The sequence below is a fragment of the Colius striatus genome, chromosome 7 (genome assembly GCF_028858725.1).
Source record: "Colius striatus isolate bColStr4 chromosome 7, bColStr4.1.hap1, whole genome shotgun sequence".
In the NCBI taxonomy this organism is placed as follows: domain Eukaryota; kingdom Metazoa; phylum Chordata; class Aves; order Coliiformes; family Coliidae; genus Colius; species Colius striatus.
In genome coordinates this window covers 15,394,354-15,417,690 of record NC_084765.1, presented here as the reverse complement: position 1 = coordinate 15,417,690, position 23,337 = coordinate 15,394,354, and the positions used below count along the sequence as shown (strand labels likewise).

The 23,337-nt window shown below is 35.9% G+C and overlaps 1 protein-coding gene across 2 annotated transcripts in view; it reads right to left on the bottom strand.

The window, feature by feature from the left end:
- The window catches only part of CARS1 (cysteinyl-tRNA synthetase 1), a 36,021-nt gene that overhangs the window by 2,448 nt on the left and 10,236 nt on the right, over positions 1 to 23,337 (bottom strand). For both annotated transcript variants that reach the window (XM_061999728.1, XM_061999727.1), the window contains 19 exons: positions 23,049 to 23,137; positions 22,650 to 22,746; positions 22,108 to 22,206; positions 21,008 to 21,157; positions 19,800 to 19,940; positions 18,966 to 19,054; positions 17,463 to 17,584; positions 16,020 to 16,132; positions 15,338 to 15,466; positions 15,011 to 15,140; positions 14,595 to 14,698; positions 13,485 to 13,582; positions 11,928 to 12,117; positions 11,353 to 11,421; positions 8,553 to 8,634; positions 3,275 to 3,355; positions 2,839 to 2,906; positions 1,426 to 1,485; positions 137 to 220 (listed from right to left, as the gene is read on the bottom strand). In XM_061999728.1, the coding sequence (XP_061855712.1) occupies positions 137 to 220; positions 1,426 to 1,485; positions 2,839 to 2,906; positions 3,275 to 3,355; positions 8,553 to 8,634; positions 11,353 to 11,421; positions 11,928 to 12,117; positions 13,485 to 13,582; positions 14,595 to 14,698; positions 15,011 to 15,140; positions 15,338 to 15,466; positions 16,020 to 16,132; positions 17,463 to 17,584; positions 18,966 to 19,054; positions 19,800 to 19,940; positions 21,008 to 21,157; positions 22,108 to 22,206; positions 22,650 to 22,746; positions 23,049 to 23,137 (1,995 nt within the window). The remainder of the gene's footprint in view (positions 1 to 136; positions 221 to 1,425; positions 1,486 to 2,838; positions 2,907 to 3,274; positions 3,356 to 8,552; positions 8,635 to 11,352; positions 11,422 to 11,927; positions 12,118 to 13,484; positions 13,583 to 14,594; positions 14,699 to 15,010; positions 15,141 to 15,337; positions 15,467 to 16,019; positions 16,133 to 17,462; positions 17,585 to 18,965; positions 19,055 to 19,799; positions 19,941 to 21,007; positions 21,158 to 22,107; positions 22,207 to 22,649; positions 22,747 to 23,048; positions 23,138 to 23,337) is intronic.

Genomic DNA, 23,337 nt, shown 5'->3' with positions numbered 1-23,337 from the left:
TCTCTCCTTCCCCCTCCTGCTACACTAATAGCGCTGCCCTTGAGGTTTTGAAACAAGATCAGCTATGTACATATACAATTAGCTATGTACAAATGGGGCAGGAAAACCACTCCCTATCTGAAGAAAAGTCTCTTACGTTTTCATCAAACATGGAGTATTTGTCATGTTCCAATTTAAACATTTCATGTGGTGGAATCTTCATTTTTGCCAGTTTTGCTGCCTGTTAATATAAAATGGGCATTAACACCACAGTTAATTACTGACAGCTTGTCACATGCAAAAGGAAAAGTGGACTGTAAGTTGCAAATCAAAGAGCATTTAATTCATAATTGTTTATGATGTGAAAAGAAACATTCAGTGAACAACTCAATAACTCTTAGCTGGGAAAGAAAACCTGTTTTAAATCTGTAGACAACCGCAGGAACTCAAAATAACTTGCTTACATACCCCAAAAACTACATCTGATTTTTGCTCCTTTGACTCCTTAGTACACAAAGTTGAATAGTTGCTATGAGTAAGGAATATTCAGCAATTACTTGCTGCAAAGGGAATCACCTTTATCAGCATTTTCCTGCTGACAAGAACAAGTTTCTATGCAGGTCGCAGCAGGATCAGGATGCAGGTAATTGCATTGAAAATAAACTGAACTTTCACTTTTCTGTAAACAAGCACATCTCAGAATCCTTTCCAAGTAATTTATGCCCAACACAAGGGAATCACCTTTTCAAAGGAATGCAAAAATCCACTTGAAATTTGTGGATGACAAATGCTATTTATCTGTTTTTCTCTCTGTAAATGGTGGTCTCTCAAAGTTTACTTGCTCTTTTAACACAGTCACGCATTTCCTGTCCTGTTAGAGTCATCAGCACAGCAAACACGTTTTTTTTAATTCTGACTTCATATCCTCTAGCTGTCTACCCCTCATCAAAAGCCTAAAACTTTTGAGCTATCTCCATTCCAACTGTAGAGATTAAATGTGTTTTTACAAAACACTACATTTCAGTTCAATCATAGGGTTCAGACAGATTCTTAAAGTGAAAAAAAAAAGTTTCCACACATGATACTGGAAAGGGAAAGACAATAATAACTGACACCAGCAAAATCTTCTGTAATGGACATGTAAGATACTACTTTGGCAATTAAGGAAGTAATACTGTCAATAGACCAAAATAAGTTCTTCCCAGAAGCTTTTGCAGCTTCTAGTTGTGTTTTCAAAAACAGCTTCTCTGTAACAAAAGCTGAAAATTCGAATCTGAACTGAAAGCCAAACTCATCTTGAGAAGGAAACTGTGGACAAAAAACAATAAATGGAGGCACAGTTAAGGTTGGGCAGAGAGCCTGTGTTCTAATGTAATCTTTCCTGCATGTGACTATTGCTGCTAACGCTTTTCTTAAAAAACAGATTAAAAGGATCTGAACACTTACTTCCTGCTGTTGTTTTTTCCTGGCTGCTTCTTCTTTCTTCCTTTTTTTCTCTTCTTCAATCTGTGAAAGGCAATGTTAATGAGTAAAAGGTAACCATTTCATTTGCTTGTTTTCTACAAATCTGAGCCAGCTAGCTCCCCATGCTATCTAATTACAGACAGAATTGGCAGCGTGACCTGCAGCAAAAACACTATGCCTTGTAATTAGGGTTGTCTGATACTTCCCACTGTCAGACTTGGATTTTATTTGCTTTTATTCACAGTTAGTTAAAAAAGAGTTTTAACTGTTCAGAATGCATTTTGCATGCAAAGTATACACATGTAAAAGAATATCTATGAGACTGCAATAGAAATGGTCCTGCCATTTGACAGGGGTAAAAATGTTTTGCAAACAACTTTAAAAAAAGACCATATTTCTCTGATATTTTAAGCTCTTGACTCAAACTGTGAAGACGTTAGCTTCTCAAGAAGCAGTTGTATCCTTTGATGTTCCTCGGGAAACTACTATCCAAATTTAGCCAATTTATAAAACTTTTAAAAAGATACACATCTCATTTTGCTCCCGCTTAGGAGAGACCTATCGCTTCTCCAAACGTTCTGTCAGCACCAAACAGAATACTTTTTCCAAGGAAAAGGTACTCTAGCTGCAGGTTCCACCTAGCAGTTATATTCAAACTGCCTTCAAATGTCTTTTGGATTAAAACATCTGGAACTGGCTGTAACTATATTTAATTTCTCCCTTCTCTAAAACACATCTACAGAGATGGAGAAACGTTAGAAAGTCTTCCACACATGTCTAGTCATCATGGAATTTCATTCCTTGTTAAAAATGAAGACAGATATATAAACTGTTACTTTTAAATGTCATAAAGTCAAAAATTAATACTGGGAAGTGCCAAAAGGAGATTCCAATCTTTATATAGCAGTACCTGCCCACACACCCTGAATATCTCACTTATCCATACTACATTAATTAAAATTTAGCCAGTGCATTTTGTTCTCAGATATCAGATAAATACAGTCTAGTTCTATGGAAATGTCAATTTAATTTGTACAGACAACAATTTGCACAGACAAAAGAAGTCTGAACTAGCTGCTCATTGGTATTGTTCTTCCAGAGAGATAAGACAGCACGCATGCAGTACTCAACATCCCTTAATTATATGAAGATCTTATAAAACAAACAAAAAACCTTAGAGGTATTCGTTGGGTCCCATCCAAAATTTTCAAGAAGCTACTGTTCCAAAAATTCTTTTCCTGAACATACCCAATTTAGTATCAATTCTCTTATGTTATTTTCTTTGTTGCTATTCTGTCAAGATTTTTCTTATACATTATCAAAGAAATGTAAAAGAATCCATAGCTTATACATTACTTAAAATTTTAAAAATATAGAATGCTTAAAAATAACAACCTTTTTCTTTTCTTCTCTTTCTTTCAATAATGTTTCCTTATCCACTAATTTCACCACAGTTGGAAGTCCTAAAGAAGGAAAAACACATTAATGAGTTTCCGATGTTTGAATAGCCAAAGATAAATGTCTTTACCCTATGATAACTGTTTTCTTTTTGCACGCTGGACACAAATAGAACCAAGGAACTACTCAAAAATTACTTAGGTGCTATACAAAAAGAACAGAAAGACTGCAATGTATGTTCTTGTATTCTATACATACATTCTAACACACAGTTCTATAATATGTAGTCATCCATCAGAAATATGATATGCTATTGCTTTGCAGTCTTTCAGTTTGCTATTCCAGCTTAGTCTTAATAGGCTTTTTCCCACTTACGAAAATAGTAAGATTCTAAAAATGGCTACCTACAAAATTGCAAGACATATTTGGGTACCTTCATGATCTTCAAATCGAACACCAAGTTCAGGAAGGATGTCATCTCGAAGAGCATCACTCAGCTGCAGGACTTCAGTTACTACAGAGCACAAAAAACACTTTTAGTGAAGTAAGATTTGTTGAAAGCATACTTCTATCCTGCTGCATAGTTATTTGAATGTGATTAAGAAACGGACACTCGCTCACACAAGCCAGAGAAAGGTCTTTTGGTTTAATGTGATAAATCTTTTAAGTAAGTTCTCTCTCAGCTACACAGACAAGCAGCAAGTTTCTTTGTAGGGACTTTAAATTAATAAATTTCTTCCAAGATATTCTGTTTGTTCCTGAAAGAGAATAGAAAGACAATCCAAGGCAACTCTGAAATAATGCAACAACTGTGCCAGAGTAAGATCCTAATGGTTGCTGTAGAATTTCCAGGAAGAAGGGTTCAGAATCCTTTTTTTGAAAAATCCCAAATTAACCTATCCTGAGTTGCATCTAACACAGCGCCTTTGAAAGACTATGATTTTGTTGGTTTGATAACTACACATACATTTGTCAAAGGAACTGCAATGCAAACATCCTCTGTTTTTACATATAATTGTCTTTAACATCTAGTCTGACCAAGCTGTTTTTTTCCAAGCAAACTAGAACAGAGAATTTTTATTTGGCTTTCTGGGTGATGACCAGGATGTCATGACTAACATTCTTCGTTCTCTAACTTATCAAAGAGCCTTTGATGAAAGCAAATGGTTATGAACTGAAGATTTAGCTGAAATAGATGCTCTCAGGTCTTAAGATGAAAAAAATATTCATACAAGATATTTACTTGAATGAGAAATTGTATCAGCCAAGGAGCTGCAGAACTGTTAAGACGAACTAAGTGCATCAAGAAGACTCACTATGTTGCTATGTTGTGAACTTAATACAGTGGTATTTTGTACAGTCTTATATTTAGGAGGAAATGCTTACCAAGTGTGACAGGATATATACTTGGGTTAGATGATACCACGTGCTTATAATCAACATGTGTTCTGCTTTTCAGCAGACACCTAAGCAGTACGAGGGGTCTCAAAGGTAGGAGCTACCATTCAGACACTGTGCTAAACAGTGCACGTATCAGCAAATATAAGCACCATTTCTGAGCCTTCATCTCTTCCATAATTCTCAAGGCTACTGAGAGCTGAGCAGTGAACAAAGCACCAACTATCCTAATACCATAAAAAAATAGCAGCCACTATATTTCTTTGCATGGCAGTGTCTGCAATTCTCCCTTTGTACAGGAACACATTGCAGTGCATAGAAGCTCTTTTGTCTGCTGTGAACTAAGTTGTTACTTTTCTTGATCCAGAGCAGCTATACACAGTGAACTACATGCATGTTTGATGCAACTCTAAATAAGCAATTAAGATAAACAAGGGATAAGATTACTTCACTGGCTGTTAACACTAAAAGGTGTTGACTCTAACCTAGGCAAAGGAATTACAGATATCATATCAAGAATGTATCAAATACACCTACTGTTTTTTCAATAAAACAGCATCTGCTTAGTTACAAATATTTACTTACCTGAAATCATGACTAATTAAAAGTTTAAGAAGAAGAAATCCATCAAAGTAGAGAATACGGAGAAGTGTAATACAAAATATGTATTATTTATAAAAGGCCACATCCTCTGAACAGTCCTCTGTCATCCAAAAGAGTCATTATCATGCTTCTTAGGGCTGAAATGTGCCTGTTCTTTGCATGTGGTACCTCCAGAGCAAAGATGTTAAGGGATTGAGTAGAGGATTGTTTATGGGCTGCCCCAAGACATAAGCAACCATCCTAATTGAGGACAGTGACCAGGAAACCAGTAAGACAGTCCCTTATCACTAGTGCCCCAGAACACCCTACCCTGGCAGCTGGTGATCCTTGAGCCTGTGACTATTTCCAGATCTCTTTTCACATTTTTTACTGAATTTTGAGCCAGAGAATCTTGGATGTTAAACAGATACTGCACTGTTGTGAATGGGAATGCTGACAGGGAGGAAAAGGAGAAGCTTAAAAAGCAATCTTGAGAGTGCTAGACGTTAAGACTGGCAGCTAAAGACAAGAGTAGGCATGGTTAAAATGATCAAGTTTGTCTGAGTTCTGGTCAACTCACAGTATTTCAAGTAGAGGGCAGAAGGTTTCCCACTGTGTCCTAGAAGCAGCTTAGAGCAAGATATCACATGGCACCAGCAGCCATGGCAGGACATGAAATGCATGCAAAGTTCAGTCATGGACATCTATACCACAGCGTGGTTAATTTAAGTAGATGTCCTGAGGTGAGTAACCAATAGCTGCTGAAGAGACTTGCTCCTGTTTGAACATCTGAGTAACAACTTGTGGCCAATGAGAATTTTTCCAAAGCATCGGGGGCTGCACTGGATAACTGCTCTGCTCCCCTGTGCATCCTTGCAGAGACAACTATAAGAGGTCTTTGCAGTTGGTCAAGTACTCAAGTGAAACATCAGGATGCATCAGTGATGCTCTGACCAACCATCAATGCAGAGGTTTTTTGCATCTTTCCCTTGTAGAGCTAGCACAGTGTTTTCCTTTTTCTGTTTACTATCGTTCCTAGATATGTTCACAATTTAGGTCTAGAATCAACTGCAAATAATCAGTACAGGCCTCTAGTTTGAATACTAATATGCTTACAAAATAAAGAATTTACTAACATGTTTGAATGTGAGCCATTCTGGAGGATGGTAAGATTTTTGTAGACTATATAAAATTTGATTCTTAACAAAACTCTTAGTTTTACAAATGGCCATTCTGTGACATGTTTTGTAAATATAGATACATTTTAAAAAGTTTTATGTATACAGATGAGGACATTTGTATGAGTCTGCAGGTTTTACAGAAGCAGGATACTTTTTATCAAACCTCTAAGAATACTTAAGGCAATATAGATCATGTTAATTAACATTTAACACCATCCTGCCAGCACTGGCCTATGATAGGGAAACTCCTTTCACATACAGGCATGTAGAGGCAATATCCACAGTCATTGATCAGAACAATTTTTATAGTAATTTAACACTTCCTGCAAGCAAGAATTTAATGGGTACAAGGAAACAAAACAGCAGCATATCAGGGCAGGTCCTCAGCTCCACTAAGCTTCCATATATCAAATATTCTAATGAAAGGTGCCTCCCTGGTCATACTGCAGAGTGCTCTGCACCACAACTGAATGGCAACTCAATCCAGTTTTATTCTTACTGCCTGTTTTATTTGGGGAAGAAAAATCAAGTAAGAAACTCAAGTGCCAGTAAGCAGTCTGGTGTTAAGTACCTTCTAAAAATGATCTACAACAATCCCCATATTTAAACCTTACTACTCTTAAGAGTGAGGATCAGCTTAGCTCAACTACCAGAAAGCAAGGAAAAAAAAGCTTCCTGCAAAATGAATACTTATATTAAATACTGAAAGATCAAAAGTCACATTTTTGACTGAAGATATACACACAAACTTCTTGAATTAATTCAAAATAATGGAAAAAAAATTGCTGTTGGAACTAATAGGCCTATTTCTCAGCATCAATCAGGCCTCTGACAGTAATCACTGTCAAAGTAATCACAGTCAGAGTTTGACAGTAATCACTGAGTAGCCACATTACTAAATACAATTCTGTGCTTTTGAGGTAAACTTGTCAGCCTTTGTATTGGGTTTTATGGCCAGGTTTTGGTTATGTTTGCCCTTTATTATGTTTCTCTCTCCCCTGTCCAGTTTAGGAGAGGGAGTGATAGAATGACTTGGTTAAATAACCAGGGTTAAACCACCTCAGCCTTAGAAGAACTCAAAGTGGCAGCAGAATTAGGATTCAGATTTTTTGCCAGCTAATAGGTTATCAACTAAATATTACAAATAATTTTCTATTTCTGTATCATATATGTGTTAGTTATATATGGTTTTGTCCTGATTTTGGCTAGGACAGAGTTAATTTTCTTCCTAGCAGCTGGTACACTGCTGTGCTTTGGATTTAGTATGAGAACAATGTTGGTAACACACTGATGTTTGAATTGTTGCTCAGAAGTGCTTATTGTAAGTCAGGGATTTTTCAGTTTTCCAGACTCTGCTGGCAAGCAGGTGCACAAGAAGCTGGGAGAGCACATGGCTAGGACAGCTGACCCAAACTAGCTAAATGATATTCCATGCCACACAGCATCATGCCCAGTAGAGAAACCAGGGTGGGGCAGGTAAGAAGGGGCTGACTGCTGCTGAAGGACAAGGTGGGCATCAGTCAGTGGATGGTGAGCAATTGCACTGTGCATCACTTGTCTTTCCTGGGTTTTGTTTATCTCTCTCTTTGTTATCCTCCTTTTTGCTAATCTTTACTATTGTTATTATTTTATTTCAATTACTACACTGTTCTTATCTCAACCCACAAATTTTACTTTTTTTGCCCCTTCTGCCCACCCCATGGCAGGGGGGAATAAGAGCGAGGTAGAGCACATGAGTGGCTGTGTGATCTTTAGTTGCTGGTTGAGTTTAAACCATGACAGTTTTACATATAAAAAAATTACCTACTTGGCATTAAAGTAAAAATCTCAGTGTAAAAAGAAGTTTTAAGAAAACTAGAATCACATATGTACTGAAGACACGTAAAATTCCACAGAGGAAGCAGAGAATAGTAAGCTTCACTAGGAACTAATCAACCAGTACAATCAAAGAGGGCTTAACGGAATAACCTTTTTAATACTATACAGCTGTGCTGCCAACACACACAGCTTGATCAAAGCTTTTCAGAGGTGTAAAAATAGCACTCGTACCAACTTCTACCAAAGTCCTACCTGATTTCTCCAAAGAGACCATTCAATTACCATCAGAAGAGCTACAATTTGAACAATGCTAAGAAACAAGAACTAACATCTCAGACTATTTAAACACAGACAGTATCGCTGTGTAGCAATCTGCACTTTTAAGAGAAAGCAAGCTCCCTGAGGGAAGAGATCATGAGTACATGAGTACTTCCATACCTAGAAAACAGGGAGTGCCTTGATCTACAGAAACAATAGATGGTCCTCCTCATTCCCGAATTTTTAGATTCTTTACGAAATTATAAGAAAAGTCACTTATCAGGCTGTGAAAGATTCCCAAATTGAAGAGACAGGGAGCAGAGATGCAAATATTCAAATCAGCTCTGATTTAAAGTTGCTTTACTTTTATTCTCTACGCTAAGAAAGCCTGTATTAGCTGCCTCATCCCCCTACTTCAATTCCTGTGCCCTCCAAGTTTCCTGTGGTGCAAGGTAGGAAAGAGTGATTTCTCACCTTTCTTCTCTCTGGCAATTTGTCGCACTCCTTCTCTGAACTCAGAAAGAACTTGCAGGTATGGCATCACTGTAGATTCAATCTGCAGGATAATTATTTCTACAATTAGCCAAACATCATTTAAATATAAAACATGTTCCTACCCACTTCATATTTACGTGCTGTTGGATGGAACTTGGCCCTCAGGGCAGATCTGTATCAATAAAAACTGTCATTGCTCTATTGATGTCAAAAGATAGACAGTAACTTACATTAACTGTCAATTTTGCTTTTATACAGATAAAATCAACTTGTCATGTTCTGCCTCTCCCTTCTCCTTTTTTGTCTTCCTTCTGTTACAGATACACCAGTTCCACCGGGAAATGCTACAGTTCAGCTAACTATAATACACTATAGGGATGAAAAGAGCAGTCAGATAAATTTGGCCCTTCATGTCCTGTGTTGTCTTACTTGGGTCTTACTGTTTGTCAGACATAACACCTGGTGAAATGACATTAAGACTTATTTTCATAGAATGGTAGGGGTTGGAAGGGACCTCACACAACTCCCTCCTCCACAAAAACTGTTGAGAGATTACTGTTGAAATATTTCAGTTGTAAGTAAATGCTAGTAATGAAAGCTCAAAAAAAGAGTCCTGAGAATTCTGCTCTCGGTGGTAGCGAATAGACACGGCAAGTGGTTAGTGAACAGCAATCAAATACAGATCAGCACTGTCTGACAATAGTTCTCTGGAATCCCAAGAGAAGCAGCCAGGCACCCAAGAGACTACTTAAATTAAAAGTTTCATTAATCTTGAGGGTAGAAGAGAGAGAAAAAAAATGCACACTTTTGTTTCCCTTACCGTTTCCATGTGTCTTTTTCATCTGTTAAATCTCTGTGACAAATTTCTATGCAATTAACAGACAAAATAGTCTTTATGCTCTGAAAGAGCCCATATCAAATGAGCTGAGTGGCTCCATTAAAACTTTGCATAGCATTCATTTATTAAATCAGCTTCACAAGTGGAACCATTGCTGACAAGTTTGGCAGAAGGAACAGACTCTGGAGAGCGAACAACAGTCACATCTCCATTACCCCTCTACACTAAACTATCTCAACATGCAGATGAAGGGGTGTTAGGAAAGCAAGTACTGTCACTACTTCATCAGTCATCTAAAGAAGAAAGATTTTTATTTCCAGAATAATTAATCTGACAGCAATGCTTAATTCATTTGGAAAATAAGACAATTGAACGTGAGGTTTTCTGACTTCAAATCTCTTCTGTCTCCTTTCAAGTAAATTACTGAACCATGGTAATTAAGCTAGTTGTTTTTTCAGAGCTTTTGAAGAGGATCATGCCTTTTTCGGAGGTAATTACTCTATTGTTTCCTTCATCTCCAATTTAGAAAAAGAAACAATAGGCCTGATTCACAATGATCTATACTTAATGAGAGGTTTTTTAACCTTGAATGTTCACCTGGCCATTTTTCTAAGAAAAGTAAGTACCTGCATGGAAGATTGAAAGAAGGTATAACCTTTAATGAAACAGCCAAAATATTTATGATATTATGTATCTTTATATCATAATGCTTAACACCAGCAATGCCCCTAGGTGATAAAACCAGAAGTTTCTTGTAACAGGTGTTAGCACAGTATTCTTTCTACACAATACTCTTCTGACTCTACTACCCTTGGCAATGTTACTTTAAAAGAGTGAAGTCTTAGCTTCTGGTTCCAAACCATTGCCAATCTTTCCATTGCCTGAATGAAGTGCTAAATACGAATTTCACTTTCATTTTCCATAAAAAGGGAAGTGTTAAGGTGCTGTCTTTCTTCTGAATTTTAAAATAAATTCTGAGCTAAATTAAAATTCATTATTGATGGGCTTTTGGCATGGAATACTCAGCATCTTCCTTATTATCCTTGTAATATAACTACTAGAGATCTCTACAGCACAGTAACGTAAGTATTTGCATGGGCAATTACCAGATGAGTGTTCATTCACATTCTTCAACCACAAATAAGCTTTCCTCTTCCTTTGCTGAATAAAAAGTTTAGCTTTTTTGTTACACCTCAAATGTTATAATTATTCCTTCTAAAGAGGAACAGAAAAACATATGGTCACATCTTTGAATGCAGAAAAATAATGAGAAACAGCACTGATTTGTCCTTGACAATTTTTTTTTGCATGAACAAAGACAGCAAAGTTGATAGCATTCGAATGGAGTTATTTTTCCCTGCCTGCACCATGGAACATTATTACAGGACCTATTAGCACTTTCATCAGGTGTATCCCACTATTTCTTGAAAAATTCTGTTGGGTGACCAAAGCAAAACAGGCTTCAAAACCCAGATAAAAAATGTGGCTAGAAATGAGATCAGAAAAAGAGATTGAAATGCGGATAAAAATCCAGCTGCCTCCAGGCTGGTTTTTGGTGTACCACAAGGAAGTTTAATCAGTATAATTATATTTTTGAAACTACTTAACATATAAGTACTTAAAATGAGCCTTTAGACTGTAGCATGTTCTGTCTGTAGTTAACATGTGGTTTCTTAAACAGACTCATCATCTAGAAGACAAGATAATTCTTTTTTCTGGTTGCTGTACAATTTGTCTGTCATTAAGACAAACAAACCTAGAAAAAAAAAAAACAGCTCTCATAAAAGTCCTGCTCCCTAAGCCAATTAATTACTTCTGATTCGAGGGTTAAAGCAGAAAGAATGTAATTCAACTACCTACCAGCAATGTAATCACTTTATCTAACCCAAGCTGTCAAGGACACAAAGTAATTTTGTATAGTGTACTTTGTCCTTCACTTACATTTATGTTTTGACTATTCCCTCCAACAGGAAAACCAATTGCATCATCGCTTTCTATGGCACCAAAAATCTGCTCAATAAAAGAAAAAAAGGAAAAAAGAAAACAAAAGATTGTATATGTCAAATTACAAGTATATGAAAACTAAGTAAAATTACAAGTACTAATATTCTGAAGCCACCCAGTTCTCATGTAACTCACAATGCGCTAAACTAATATGATGTTTTGGTTTTTGATTGATATAGCATACAAAACATTAGATTTCAGACTTAGCTTTAAAGCTGTCACATATGACATTCTGACTTTTTTTTTTTTTTGCTAATTTTTCTTGCTTGTATTAGGAGCTCTCCACCATTCAATAAAATATTAGCTGAAACTATAATATAACAAAGGACTCCAAATTGTTCCTGCTGCAGCACACTTTGCAATTTGGGGTTATTTTGGTTGGGGTATGTGTGGAAGATCTCTAATTTCCTACAAGATTCAAACAAAGACCATACAGATCCCTACATGTTTGAAAAATACAACAATTAAAATTGCATAGTGCAATAGCAATGTTACTACTTGCTATAACATACCTTTAGCATTTGAGTGAGATAGGAACTGATGTTTTCTAAAAGAAGTCTGTTTGGCATTTGTCTGGAAGATTTCTTTGCAGCAATATAGGAGTTACTCTGACTGACTAACGAACGCATTTCTTCTAAGACAGAGCGAGTGTCAATATTGTCACATAGTGCTTCATGAATCGCTGCCTTCTTGTCGTAAAAACTAAGAAGAAAAAAAATCTTTTTTACTATTGATGTCAAAAGTATCTGCATTCTACTCTGAAGAATCTCTGACAGAAGATTAAGAGGACCTAGAAGTGACATAATATTTTGTTGGTCATAGATTATATTTGAAGGAAAAATAGATGAGTGAGAGAAAGGCATTATCACCATGCTGCTGTTTTGCTGCCATGGACAAAAGTAGTCAGGATAATCTACCTGGCAACAACTATCCAAATAAATTAAATCAAACACTTTTTCAGCAACTGATCTTTTCATATCAGTTCTTTAAAGTAGAATAAATTGCTTATTTAGCACCTTCTTGTGCCTCTTCTGTTTTTGTACACTACTGCTCTCCCATCCCTATGTACCAGTCTGTTTAGCATCTTTCCAGTAAGGAGCACCAATTTGGAAGTTAACCTACCACAAAGTGAAGTGTTAAAAAGCTGTTATAGGCAGGTACCGGGAATAAATTAATGCAAGCCTTCATTATGTTCACGAATAGGCATAATCATATATTAAGTACCATTTCATCAAACAAAGAGTACTACTGTTTCAAATAACATACTTTTCACAGAGAAAAGAGAATGAGAAGTGGCAGGCAAAGAAGACAAAACCAAATATCAATAAAGTATATATTCTGCTTCTCCCACTTCTTTGTCCCTTCCTTTTCACCTTTCTATTACTATCTTCCCCCCTTTTAAAAAAAAAATAATTCCATCAACCTCAAAGTGAAGATGAAACTTTCAGAGGATATTACTAAACAGAAGCCTCTGCACTTGGTTAAAATCTCTGTTCACAACATTGAACTGAACTAGGAACAATTTTACTACTGCAAGGTATGATGCTTCTATTTTAAATTTCACGCATATTACAAAGAATGCTGATAGTTTTGTTATAAAAGTGAAAGACTGCAATATTGATTGTACTGTCTGTCTCAACAACACATTTTCAAATACTATCACTCTGATCTTTTGTGCTTTTAGTCAGGTTATTTAACTTCTGTTTGTCTTGGTCTGTTCACTGCACTTTGCAAAATACTATTTTTCCAGTTGAAACCACTTCTCAGGCAAAAGCACAACATTTCAAGTTAACTAAGAAAATGACAGCTGTCTAACAAAAAGTGATCTTTCCCTTCACAGAGTGAAGAGGCATGAGAATGTATTTAATATAAAAAAAAGGGAAATTAACATTTTCATCTATACTTTCTAATTAAATTCACTAGCTTGTATACAGTTGGGGTACTCAGTGGAAATGCTACAGACTGATAAATATCACTATACACATTGTGAGTCATTTTACAAGGAAAAAAAGATTAAATATGTAGCTATACAATGGTTGTTCACAGAGAAGTAGGAATGCTCCACTCACTTTTTGTTCAACTCTGCTTCCTGATTTTCCCATTTCTGAAACTGGCCTGTCACATCAGTGGGAGCTCTAAGAATATCCTTCACATTTAAAAAAAATTCCTATAAAAGAAGAAATATAGGTAAAAATAATTTAAAATTAGACAAAACCAATATTTACTAAAAAAGACATTTTTTATTAATTACTCTCCTGAAGTGTATGTTTTCAACACTGTTTGAGACAGCATCTACTGAACATCTGTCAAAACAAGGAAACCCACACATTTTGTACAACTCTGTAAATCACAGCTGGACAGTAATTCAGTTCTACCTCTTGACTCTGCCACTGCACGATACACTATGATACTCTGACACCAGGTTGCTCAAGTATAACACCATTTTTTAAAAGTTTAGGCGAGAGTTTTAAAGTGTGCTTGTTGATAATGAATTTTAAAGTATGTTGCTAGCAATGGAAGCTGAAGAATAAAAATGGCTTTATAATGAGGGTCTATTTCATTTGGGCATCTAACTTAGTGAAAAGTCATTTTCACTTATTGTGTGGCCCAAACCAAACATTTTCACAAAAACCAGGATAGCTTCAGCTGGAGAGACCAAGATAAATAATAATATTAAAATGCAGTATAGCCTTCCTGTGATAAGCACGGGCTTAAATCACAGCTCCAAACTAAGCAGGGAAAGGAATTGTGCCTGATTTCTCACATACGCCTGCAAGGCACAGAGGCAAATGCTTGATGTATGTGGTGAGGAGACAAGATAGGAATGATACTCCTTCTTTTCCTTTGGCTATATTTGTGTAAAGTCTGATTTGCTAGACATGTTATGAGAGTGTCTGTTGGGCCAAGTCTTACAAGCAAGCTGAACCGAGAAATTAATCTTGCGTATAAGTTCCAAGCTGCTCAGAGATGTCAGAACTTGGAGAGAGCGCCCTGCTGAAGTGCAACACAGCTACCTGTGGAATTTACATGACTTGAATACTGTGACACTCCACCTGATAAATTCAGAGGCCAAACTCAGTCTGTAGATATGGTCTATAGATTCTTGGGTTCTAGTCCTTGAAACAGATATAACAACATAAAGCTTAGAGAGTTGGATGAGAAACACAAAGCTTACTTACATTCATAAACTTCTCATACTGAATAGCTGACTCCATGGTATTATTCGAATAATCCAGTGTATCCTTCCAAGAGTGCATGAGGAAAGCCAATCGTAACTGCCGTGCTATTAGGAATTCCAAAACAGACAAGGAAAATCAAACATAATCTACAATATTTTTATGACCTCCAATATTGCAGGGGCTAAGAACATAATTTTTACTATCCTTACTATCAATACATCTACCAAAAAAAGGAAAAACACTCTTATGCATACAGATAATACTGACAAAGAACAGAACAAGGAAGCTGTCCTAAAGTTAGTGAAGAAGAAAGACACCTTAAGTTAGCCAGTTTTGGAAACTCCATTATATGTCTGCATACCACAGTCACTCCTCAAAGTACATCAAAAGCATTCCAATTCCAAAATAATTGTTACCTGTATGTTTCTTCAGTGCATCTTTTATGGTAATGAAATTCTTCAAAGATTTGGACATTTTACAGCCAGCAATTGTTAAGTGGCCAGTATGCAGAAAATAGCGAACCCAGTGATCGTTTTCAAAGTATGCCTGCAGCATAAACAAAAACCCCGAAGATCCAACATTGTTTACACACATACCATCAAGTAGGATAATTTAACTGGAAACAAAAGTTATGCTTATACAAAACACATATTAAGTATTAAAAATGAATGGATGGATTTGTGTAAGTTGCAAACAAAGCGTGTTGCTTTTTCACTGCAGAAACTGAAGGCCAGTTCATTCACCTCAGACTGTGCCAGTTCATTGTCATGGTGGGGAAATCGGAGATCAAACCCTCCTCCATGAATATCCATCGACTCTCCTAGAATGGATCCAGCCATGGCAGAACATTCAATGTGCCAACCTGGACGACCCTGTTAAGACAAAGACATTACTTGGCTACTAGTTAATCATCTTCCTCTCCTTCCCATGTGTCCTTCCCTCATCAGGCTGCCCCTAAGCAGTCATACATCTGAGGAAATGAGATACTTTGTTACCAAGAGACAAATACTCTTGGCCTCAGCTCCCTAAAAGTGTACTGTGGGATTTGAAGACCAAACACTGCATATACAGCTGTGATGCTTTGATGACCCTGCTTAATATTCTTTTTCACATTACATTAATATTTTTGATCCCAAAAGGAAAAAAGGATATGGAAATTACTGCAGATAAAGCCCGTGCATAAATGGAGGACACATAACCAGTAATAGCCATCGTGAGCCTGCACACAGACTTCTATTTCAGAAGTATCAGACAGACAGACAGATACCCATTCTAAATCATTAAATGAATATAGCAACACAATGTATGATTGAACACAAGATCCCCATGATTATACATTGTTAATATGAAGTGAGGCAAGGTACTCATCTAACATGCTATTTAATAAGGTGTAGAAGACCTAAATCCCAATTATCATGTCCTTACCTTTCCCCATGGAGAGTCCCATGAGGGCTCTCCTGGCTTGGAAGATTTCCACAAAGCAAAATCGTTTGGAGAATGCTTCTCATTTAAGCGATCAGCTGAGATACTCAGGTCACCTTTCAAAAGAGAGAATGTAAATAAATACATTTTATTTAAACACCATCATTATTGATTTTTGCCCTTGCTGTACTACACATCAAGAAAGGAAAGAAAATCACTTGGCCCTCAAAATTCCTTATAATTAACCTTGATAATCCATTGGGGTTTTGATTAATGTTTGGCTGACAGGAAATCTAACAACAAGAATCAGGTGCATTGCTTTGTAAGTTTTCATGTGAGATCATCTACATTCTCCCTGCAGGCATGAATACGATACTGCAGTTACAGAAAAAGAAATATAGAAACAAAAACCCTACACTCAGACAAGTCAGATTGCAGAATCAGCTCACTCCAAAGTAAGGCTAGGATTGTCTTAGTGTGCACACACAATATAATCATAGAGTATTTCTTCCACTCCGATCTCAGTTGCTGCATAGAACGGCTTGCAGCTCTTCAATATCTATGTTTGCTGTTTTGTTGCCATCACAGATGAGTTATGTGTTATCTGCTGTTAGTTCATTATGATCATTTAGGTGGTACTCTCATTATTATATCTTTAAAACATGAGGAATTTACCATTTCTGCAGTACTGTCCAAGATTAAAAGTGGTTAATAATATCACCTACTCTGCAAGAATCCAATACAGGTTAAAAACAAAATAGTTAAAGTTAAAATTCTCAACTAATTTTGATGTACAGGTTAAGATACCTGAAATCTCAATTGTTTCCAGTATCTAACATTATGCACTTAAAAGCATTATGTTTTTATTTACATTAATTGCAGCTTTCAGAGCTTAACATTTTTGCTCCCTCTAATAGTCAAAATGACATTATCTCTCAGGGTTAGGGCAAACCACAAATGAGTCAAAACAGCTACCAACAAGCACAAGCAATAATATGATGTATGCATACTCATGGTTTGTCACATTAATCACTCAGGATTAGCTCCTCTTTGCAAAAGGACACCAGAATTCCACAGAAGCGACTGGTTACATGGTGGAAGTGACACCTTCATGTTACCACAAAGATGGTGGTTTAAGATAGCACTTTTTATTTCGCAGAGAAGATTTCAGCTATGAGGGTTTGAACTAAGAAAAAAAACCATCCTTTTTAAGATGCATCTCTCAGATATTGCTAGTTCCATCTAGGATGAGAGCCCTAATTTCATCTGGTATGAGTATTATATGAAAATCTTTTAATGTTCTTCTAGTAGACTTTGTGTATGATTTGCTACTAAGACCGTACAAGCTTAGGAGCAGATAACTGTCTGGAGTCTGGTTTATTGAGCATTGTAAGCTACCCTTCTGCTATGGCTTGACTCAGAGCAAATGTTACTTCCCCTTTTTACCTTCACCCTCATGAAGAGCTTTTTGATCCCCTACAGCTTCAGGAACCAACTTGGCATAGGAGTGTTTTTCACTGGAATCAAACTTCATAGTATCAAAGTATACAGATCCGTTGGACACATACCTGAAAAGTTAAAGGATCATTCTTTAGCTGACTTCCTATGAAGACTTAAATAAATTTCATCCCCAAAAAAGACACTGCCTTCAACTTAAGTTCTCTAGTAAAACCAGATACAGCATGGTACCACTCAGTATTGTCAAGATGGCTTAGGTGAACCTAAGTTTGAATGCCTTATCATAAAGACTTCAGAAAAATCATTGACAGTCATAATAAAACTGATTAAAAAGAAAACAGCTAACATTTTTTGCTAAACTCTTAAAATGAGAGACATAAGGTAAAGGCCTCAAGAGAATAAATATCTACAACACTTCTGGTCCTTTTTAATATTTGGCAACAATATACATGAAACATGTTTGTTTCACAGTCCATTTTGTCTTCCTTCATCTTGCTAATTTTGTCCCACTGCAGTCATAAGAAAAATTTTGACACAAAGGTAAATTTCAAAACCAGCAGGAATGCTGATAATTCAGTGCAAATGATTTTGAACTCTGAGTGTGTTGTCTGTCCCCGTCGCATGCTTTTTTTAAAGAAAAACTTTAAATGGAAGTTTAAAAGGGAGAACATGCATGAGAAATTACGGCAGTCTGAACCACACCTTTGCTTTTTTCCACTATAAAAACATATCCATGTCAAAAAATAGAGCCTAACAGAAAGAAAACTCAAAAACTTCAGACAGGAATCATGCTAATTAGGAACTTCCAGAGTTTTACCTCAATTTTCACAAATATTAGACAATGCCAGAAAAAACAGTTCATGTTTGGTGGGTTTTTTTAAACTTATCTATAGCTATATAATTTTTAATACGTATATGCATATATAAAAGAAATATATACTTAAAATAAATCAGAATCATAGAATCATAGAATCATAGAATCATAGAATCATAGAATCATAGAATCATAGAACGGCAGGGGTTGGAAGGGACCTTTAGAGATCATCTAGTCCAACTCCCTTGCAGAAGCAGGTTCACCTAGATCAGGTCACATAGGAACATGTCCAGGTGGGTCTTGAAGACCTCCAAGGAAGGAGACTCAACAACCCCTCTGGGCAGCCTGTTCCACTGCTCCGTCACCCTCAAATATATATTAAATATAACAAGTAGAAATTAATATACAAAGATATTTCAAATAATATATATCATTATATAAAATTATATTATTTACTAATGATTTCTGGCTGTCTACTCAGGCATCCAGTTTGGAACCCCCTTGCTGAAGGCCGGGAGATAAATACAGTTCAAGTGAATGTGACTTTGAGTATTTGAGTATACCAAGTATACTACTATTGCATAGGAAAACAGAGAAAATAGTTCATATCTAAGTGTTGAAAGCAACCATCCTAGCTCTGACAAGCACACAACAAAAGCATCCAGTAACAAACTTACCCATAACCATTATCCACAATCCTTTTCACAAAATCTACAATTTCTGGCACATATTCACTAACCCGTGTTAAAACATCTGGAGGTAAAACCTATAGATAAAAGTAGAACTTGGTATTTTTATGTATATACAAAAATATTTATTGCTATGCAAATATGCATTAAATATATATATTTTACATTTATTATTACTATTATTATTACATTAATTGGCTCAAAAACAAGTGACAGTTTAATCTAAGACAGCTATTTCAAGTTTTTTGCTCTGATACAATATGCTTTGGCCATTTTTTCCTCAGCCTTTAATGTGACAATAACAAACTACTGCAGAAGATAGCAGCTCCTCCATTTCTCGCACTTCTGAGAGAACAGGCAGTAAGTCCCTCTGATTTGCAGGTAAACAAACCAATCTTCACTGATTTGAACCATTACATATGACACAGAATTTAATCTGTAATGGACAAATCTCCCCTTGATTGTTATAATCACACCATTCCTCTATGGCTGAAGACTGATAAGTAGTCAGTCTAAGTACTGGGCTTGGCAGCTAACAGACCCTGACTCAACCTCTGGATCAGTTTAGGATTATAAACCCAAGTTACACCAAAGGGAAGGGACAGAGTGCACACATCAAACTTGACATGCACAATGGACTTAAGGTTATTGGGATGGAAACAGAATAGGTGCTAATTTAACAGCTACCTATTCACAGTAAAGGAAATGCTTAAATCAATAAGGCTGAACTATGAGGGTTTTGAAAGCTGTTAAGGAGCTAAGTTGCATTCTGGGTATTGTGGCACATACACTTGTGAAACAGAGAACAGTCTGTTTACTTACATTGAGCGCTTCCATATCTTTATGAAATTCTCCTTCCCAGAATTTGGGAAGCTTTGAGAATATGGAATTGTCAGTCACTTGACTGCCAAATTTTGTGTCCAACCAGTCAGACAGCAAATCTTTAGCTTCTTCCAACAGTATCTATAAAACAATAATTGGAAGTGCAACTGATCAAAGACTTGCCCTGTTTAAACTCTGCAGGAAGAGCTCTGAACAGAGAGGTTTGCTTGAGGAAAAAGATACTTAGCTATGAATACAGAGTAATCTGTGCTTCTACCACATTTTATCATATTGTCCTTTATAAATATGAATGAAACAAACAGAAGAAAGATAAACTGGTAAGTGATATCTGTTTTGTTATCAACCACTTGAACAGGCATGTGGAATTTATACTGTAAATGCTAGATAGGACCTGCAGTTCTATCACACCATCTGTTTCCCCCCATTACTTCTGTATAATCCTAATAGAAGCCTTACTTTGCACACTGCTAAAAAGTGTTTGAAAGACTAATCTGAACATCAGCAAAGATACATTTCAGCCTTATATTAAGAGATTATATATTTTATTTTTTTTTTGCACAATAAGATATAGCCCAGACAATGTGATTGCTTAGATTCTAGTTGATTTTAAAATTCTGTTCAGTCAGTACAGACTTTTATACAGGCACCTGATGTTAGAATAGTCAATAATTGTTGACTGAATTGGTTACTGGGACAATATCAAAGCCCAATAAAGTCAACAGGATTATTGTCACTATCCTGAGCATAATTTTGGGGGCTATAGCTTCTTTGATCAGAGACAGAAACACTTGTGTAGAAAACTGCCACCGGTATTGGAATGTCATAAAGACGTGCAGTAATCTACACTGAATCTAATTCATCAAGACAAAGAAGTCAAATAAAAAGTCTAAATATATGCAAGAGAAAAGTTCCTATTGGAAAAGTAAAAATCACTGTCATGGTGGGAAAAAAAAAAAGTCTTTAACAGCACCAAGCATTCAAAAACTATAGAGCTGAATTCAAGGGTCAAACTTCCTGCACTGAATGCAAAGTACTATGAAGTCCTCAGATCTATCATTCCTCTTTTTACAAATAAAAATTTCCGTAATGTTTCAGAGAATTATTACAACCTAAATATTATTTTTAAAGCCACTAACAATTAAAAGCCAAATATAATAAATACAATTTTTAAAAGAGCTCAAACTGACCTCACGATGTCTGTTGATCTCTTCAGCAGGGAGTTTTGCTTGCATAGCTTCTTGCATAGGATCGAAAGCAGACTTCACTGCATTCTGAATTCTTTCCAACATTTGCTTTTTGTCTGGGTCTGTTGTCTCATTTAATTTAACTGAAAAGACCTGCAATTTTAAAAAAAGAATTTAGAAAGCAACTTGCAGTATAATAGTGCAATGTTCCCTAAACAAGATATTACCTTAGCCATATAGTACCTTGCTAGTATAAATTATGTCACATAAAAGCTTTGATATCAAACTACCAAAATGTACTCCTCAAAGTCAAAAGAATTTTGTTCACATCTAAATTTGGGGTTTTTTTTATAAATATCTACATTATTATGTTACCACAATATTCAGTACAGTTGTCTAGTGATTTTCATTTTCCTCAACTGACCACCTTAACTAAAAAGCTGATTATCACAGATCTGAAAAGGAGAAGATTTAATATGAAACAGAGAGAAACTTAATGCTATGCTTAGAGAGTATGTCAGGCAACAAGAGATAGGCAGTTCCAGGCTATTCCCAGGCCTGCTCATTAGACTGATGATTTCGATGTGATCTGCAGTATTAAAACTTCACTTCCTCCCAGAGAATCATCTTCCCCTTCCTTCAGTCCAGCATACACAGTATGTTAAAACCCTAAAGCTTTGGAGAGCTTTTGCTCTTTCCAAGGCCATCAATGGTACGAAGAGAAATATCTCAAGCTTTAAAAGATTATGGACATATTACTATTTTAAAGGATTATTTTTAAACTTTGAATTCTAGCACACAAACATTCACATGCTTTTTGAACTTTTTCTCCAATACCCCAACAACAATATACGGGCACTCACAAACAAGGTCTATGGACATAAAAATCAGGCATGCCTTTTACATGGATAGTCCTTGTCAATTCTAAAACAATGGAAAAAACAAGTGATGTACAGTTCCAGTAACATTTCTAATTTGTGTGATACCAGTTTAACTGAAACAAGCAGAAAGTTTAAGAAGGTAGTAAAGCCAGAGATATGATGCTTTGATACATTATTGAGTAAGCACCTGAAACACTAGTAGGGATTAAATACCATGCCCACCTCTGAGGCAGTTTTAACATCTTCAAGCAGCTGGTCTGGTGATGATTTGTTCTCTGTATACTGTTCAAAAAGGTAATTTTGCCTTGCTCTTTTGATGATCTACAAAGCAGAAACATGAACATATTTTTATGAAGAGACATGTAGTTACACAAAGTGCAAATAAAATCTGTTACATACCAAAGGTATTCAGAATCCCTACAAATCTAACAAGCTACAAGAATAACATGTAGTAATACAAATTACATGCGACATACATAGTTATTCAAGTACCTCCACAGTTCTCAACAACAGGCAAATAAAACATTATTTTTGTAAAATGTCTTCATAGTTTATAACAACATTCATTTATATATAAGTATATAGGCTTTGCAACCACAGGAATGCTACAAAACTGAGAAAAATCGACGACTTTGTGTAAAAAATGTATGTCTAAGTTAGAAATGTAAGATTTATCTTGGCCTACCAAATTGCAATTACATGTAATTCTCTGACTTCCATGCTCAAAGTACAGTATTTTAGATTTCAATTTAAGGTGACCTTACCTTATCATCAATATCTGTAATATTCATACAATAGAAAATATCATATTTAAAATAATCCCTCAAGATTCTTCTCAGGATATCAAATGAGATATATGACCTGAAAACATAAAAGATATAGGAGTGTTTATAGTGAACACTTGAAGTCTACTTCTATTTTATGCACAAACTTCTTCAATCTCTGAGCCAGTAATTTTACAATTTTTTTTTTCCCCCCTCTACTACTTTTAATCACACAATGAAATAATACAATAAAATGCTTTTCATCTCAAATCTCAAACGTTAAGTCCAACTAGACTACTTTCTAGTAACACACTCAGCTAAGTAAAGTATGTTTTCCTGTAGTGCTTTGCTTCCAATAGGAACTGTTATTATCTATATCAAAATAAGGAATTGCAGTACCTGGCATGCCCCATGTGAGAAGCATCATAAACTGTTGGACCACAGCAATACCACAAGACCTTTTTTCCATTTTGAGGTTGAAATATTTCCTTAATTAAAAAAGAAAGTACAGTGATCAGAAGAAATTGAAGACATGATCTCAGGCCAGTAACATGGATTACAATTACTAAAAAGGAATAGTTATTCCCCTCCCAGTTTTACCATAAGAAAAGATCACCACTAGCTTTATCATGTGAGTAGGGTGTGGCTGCTTATCTTCTCTGTGCTCTTATCAAACAAGATACCACAT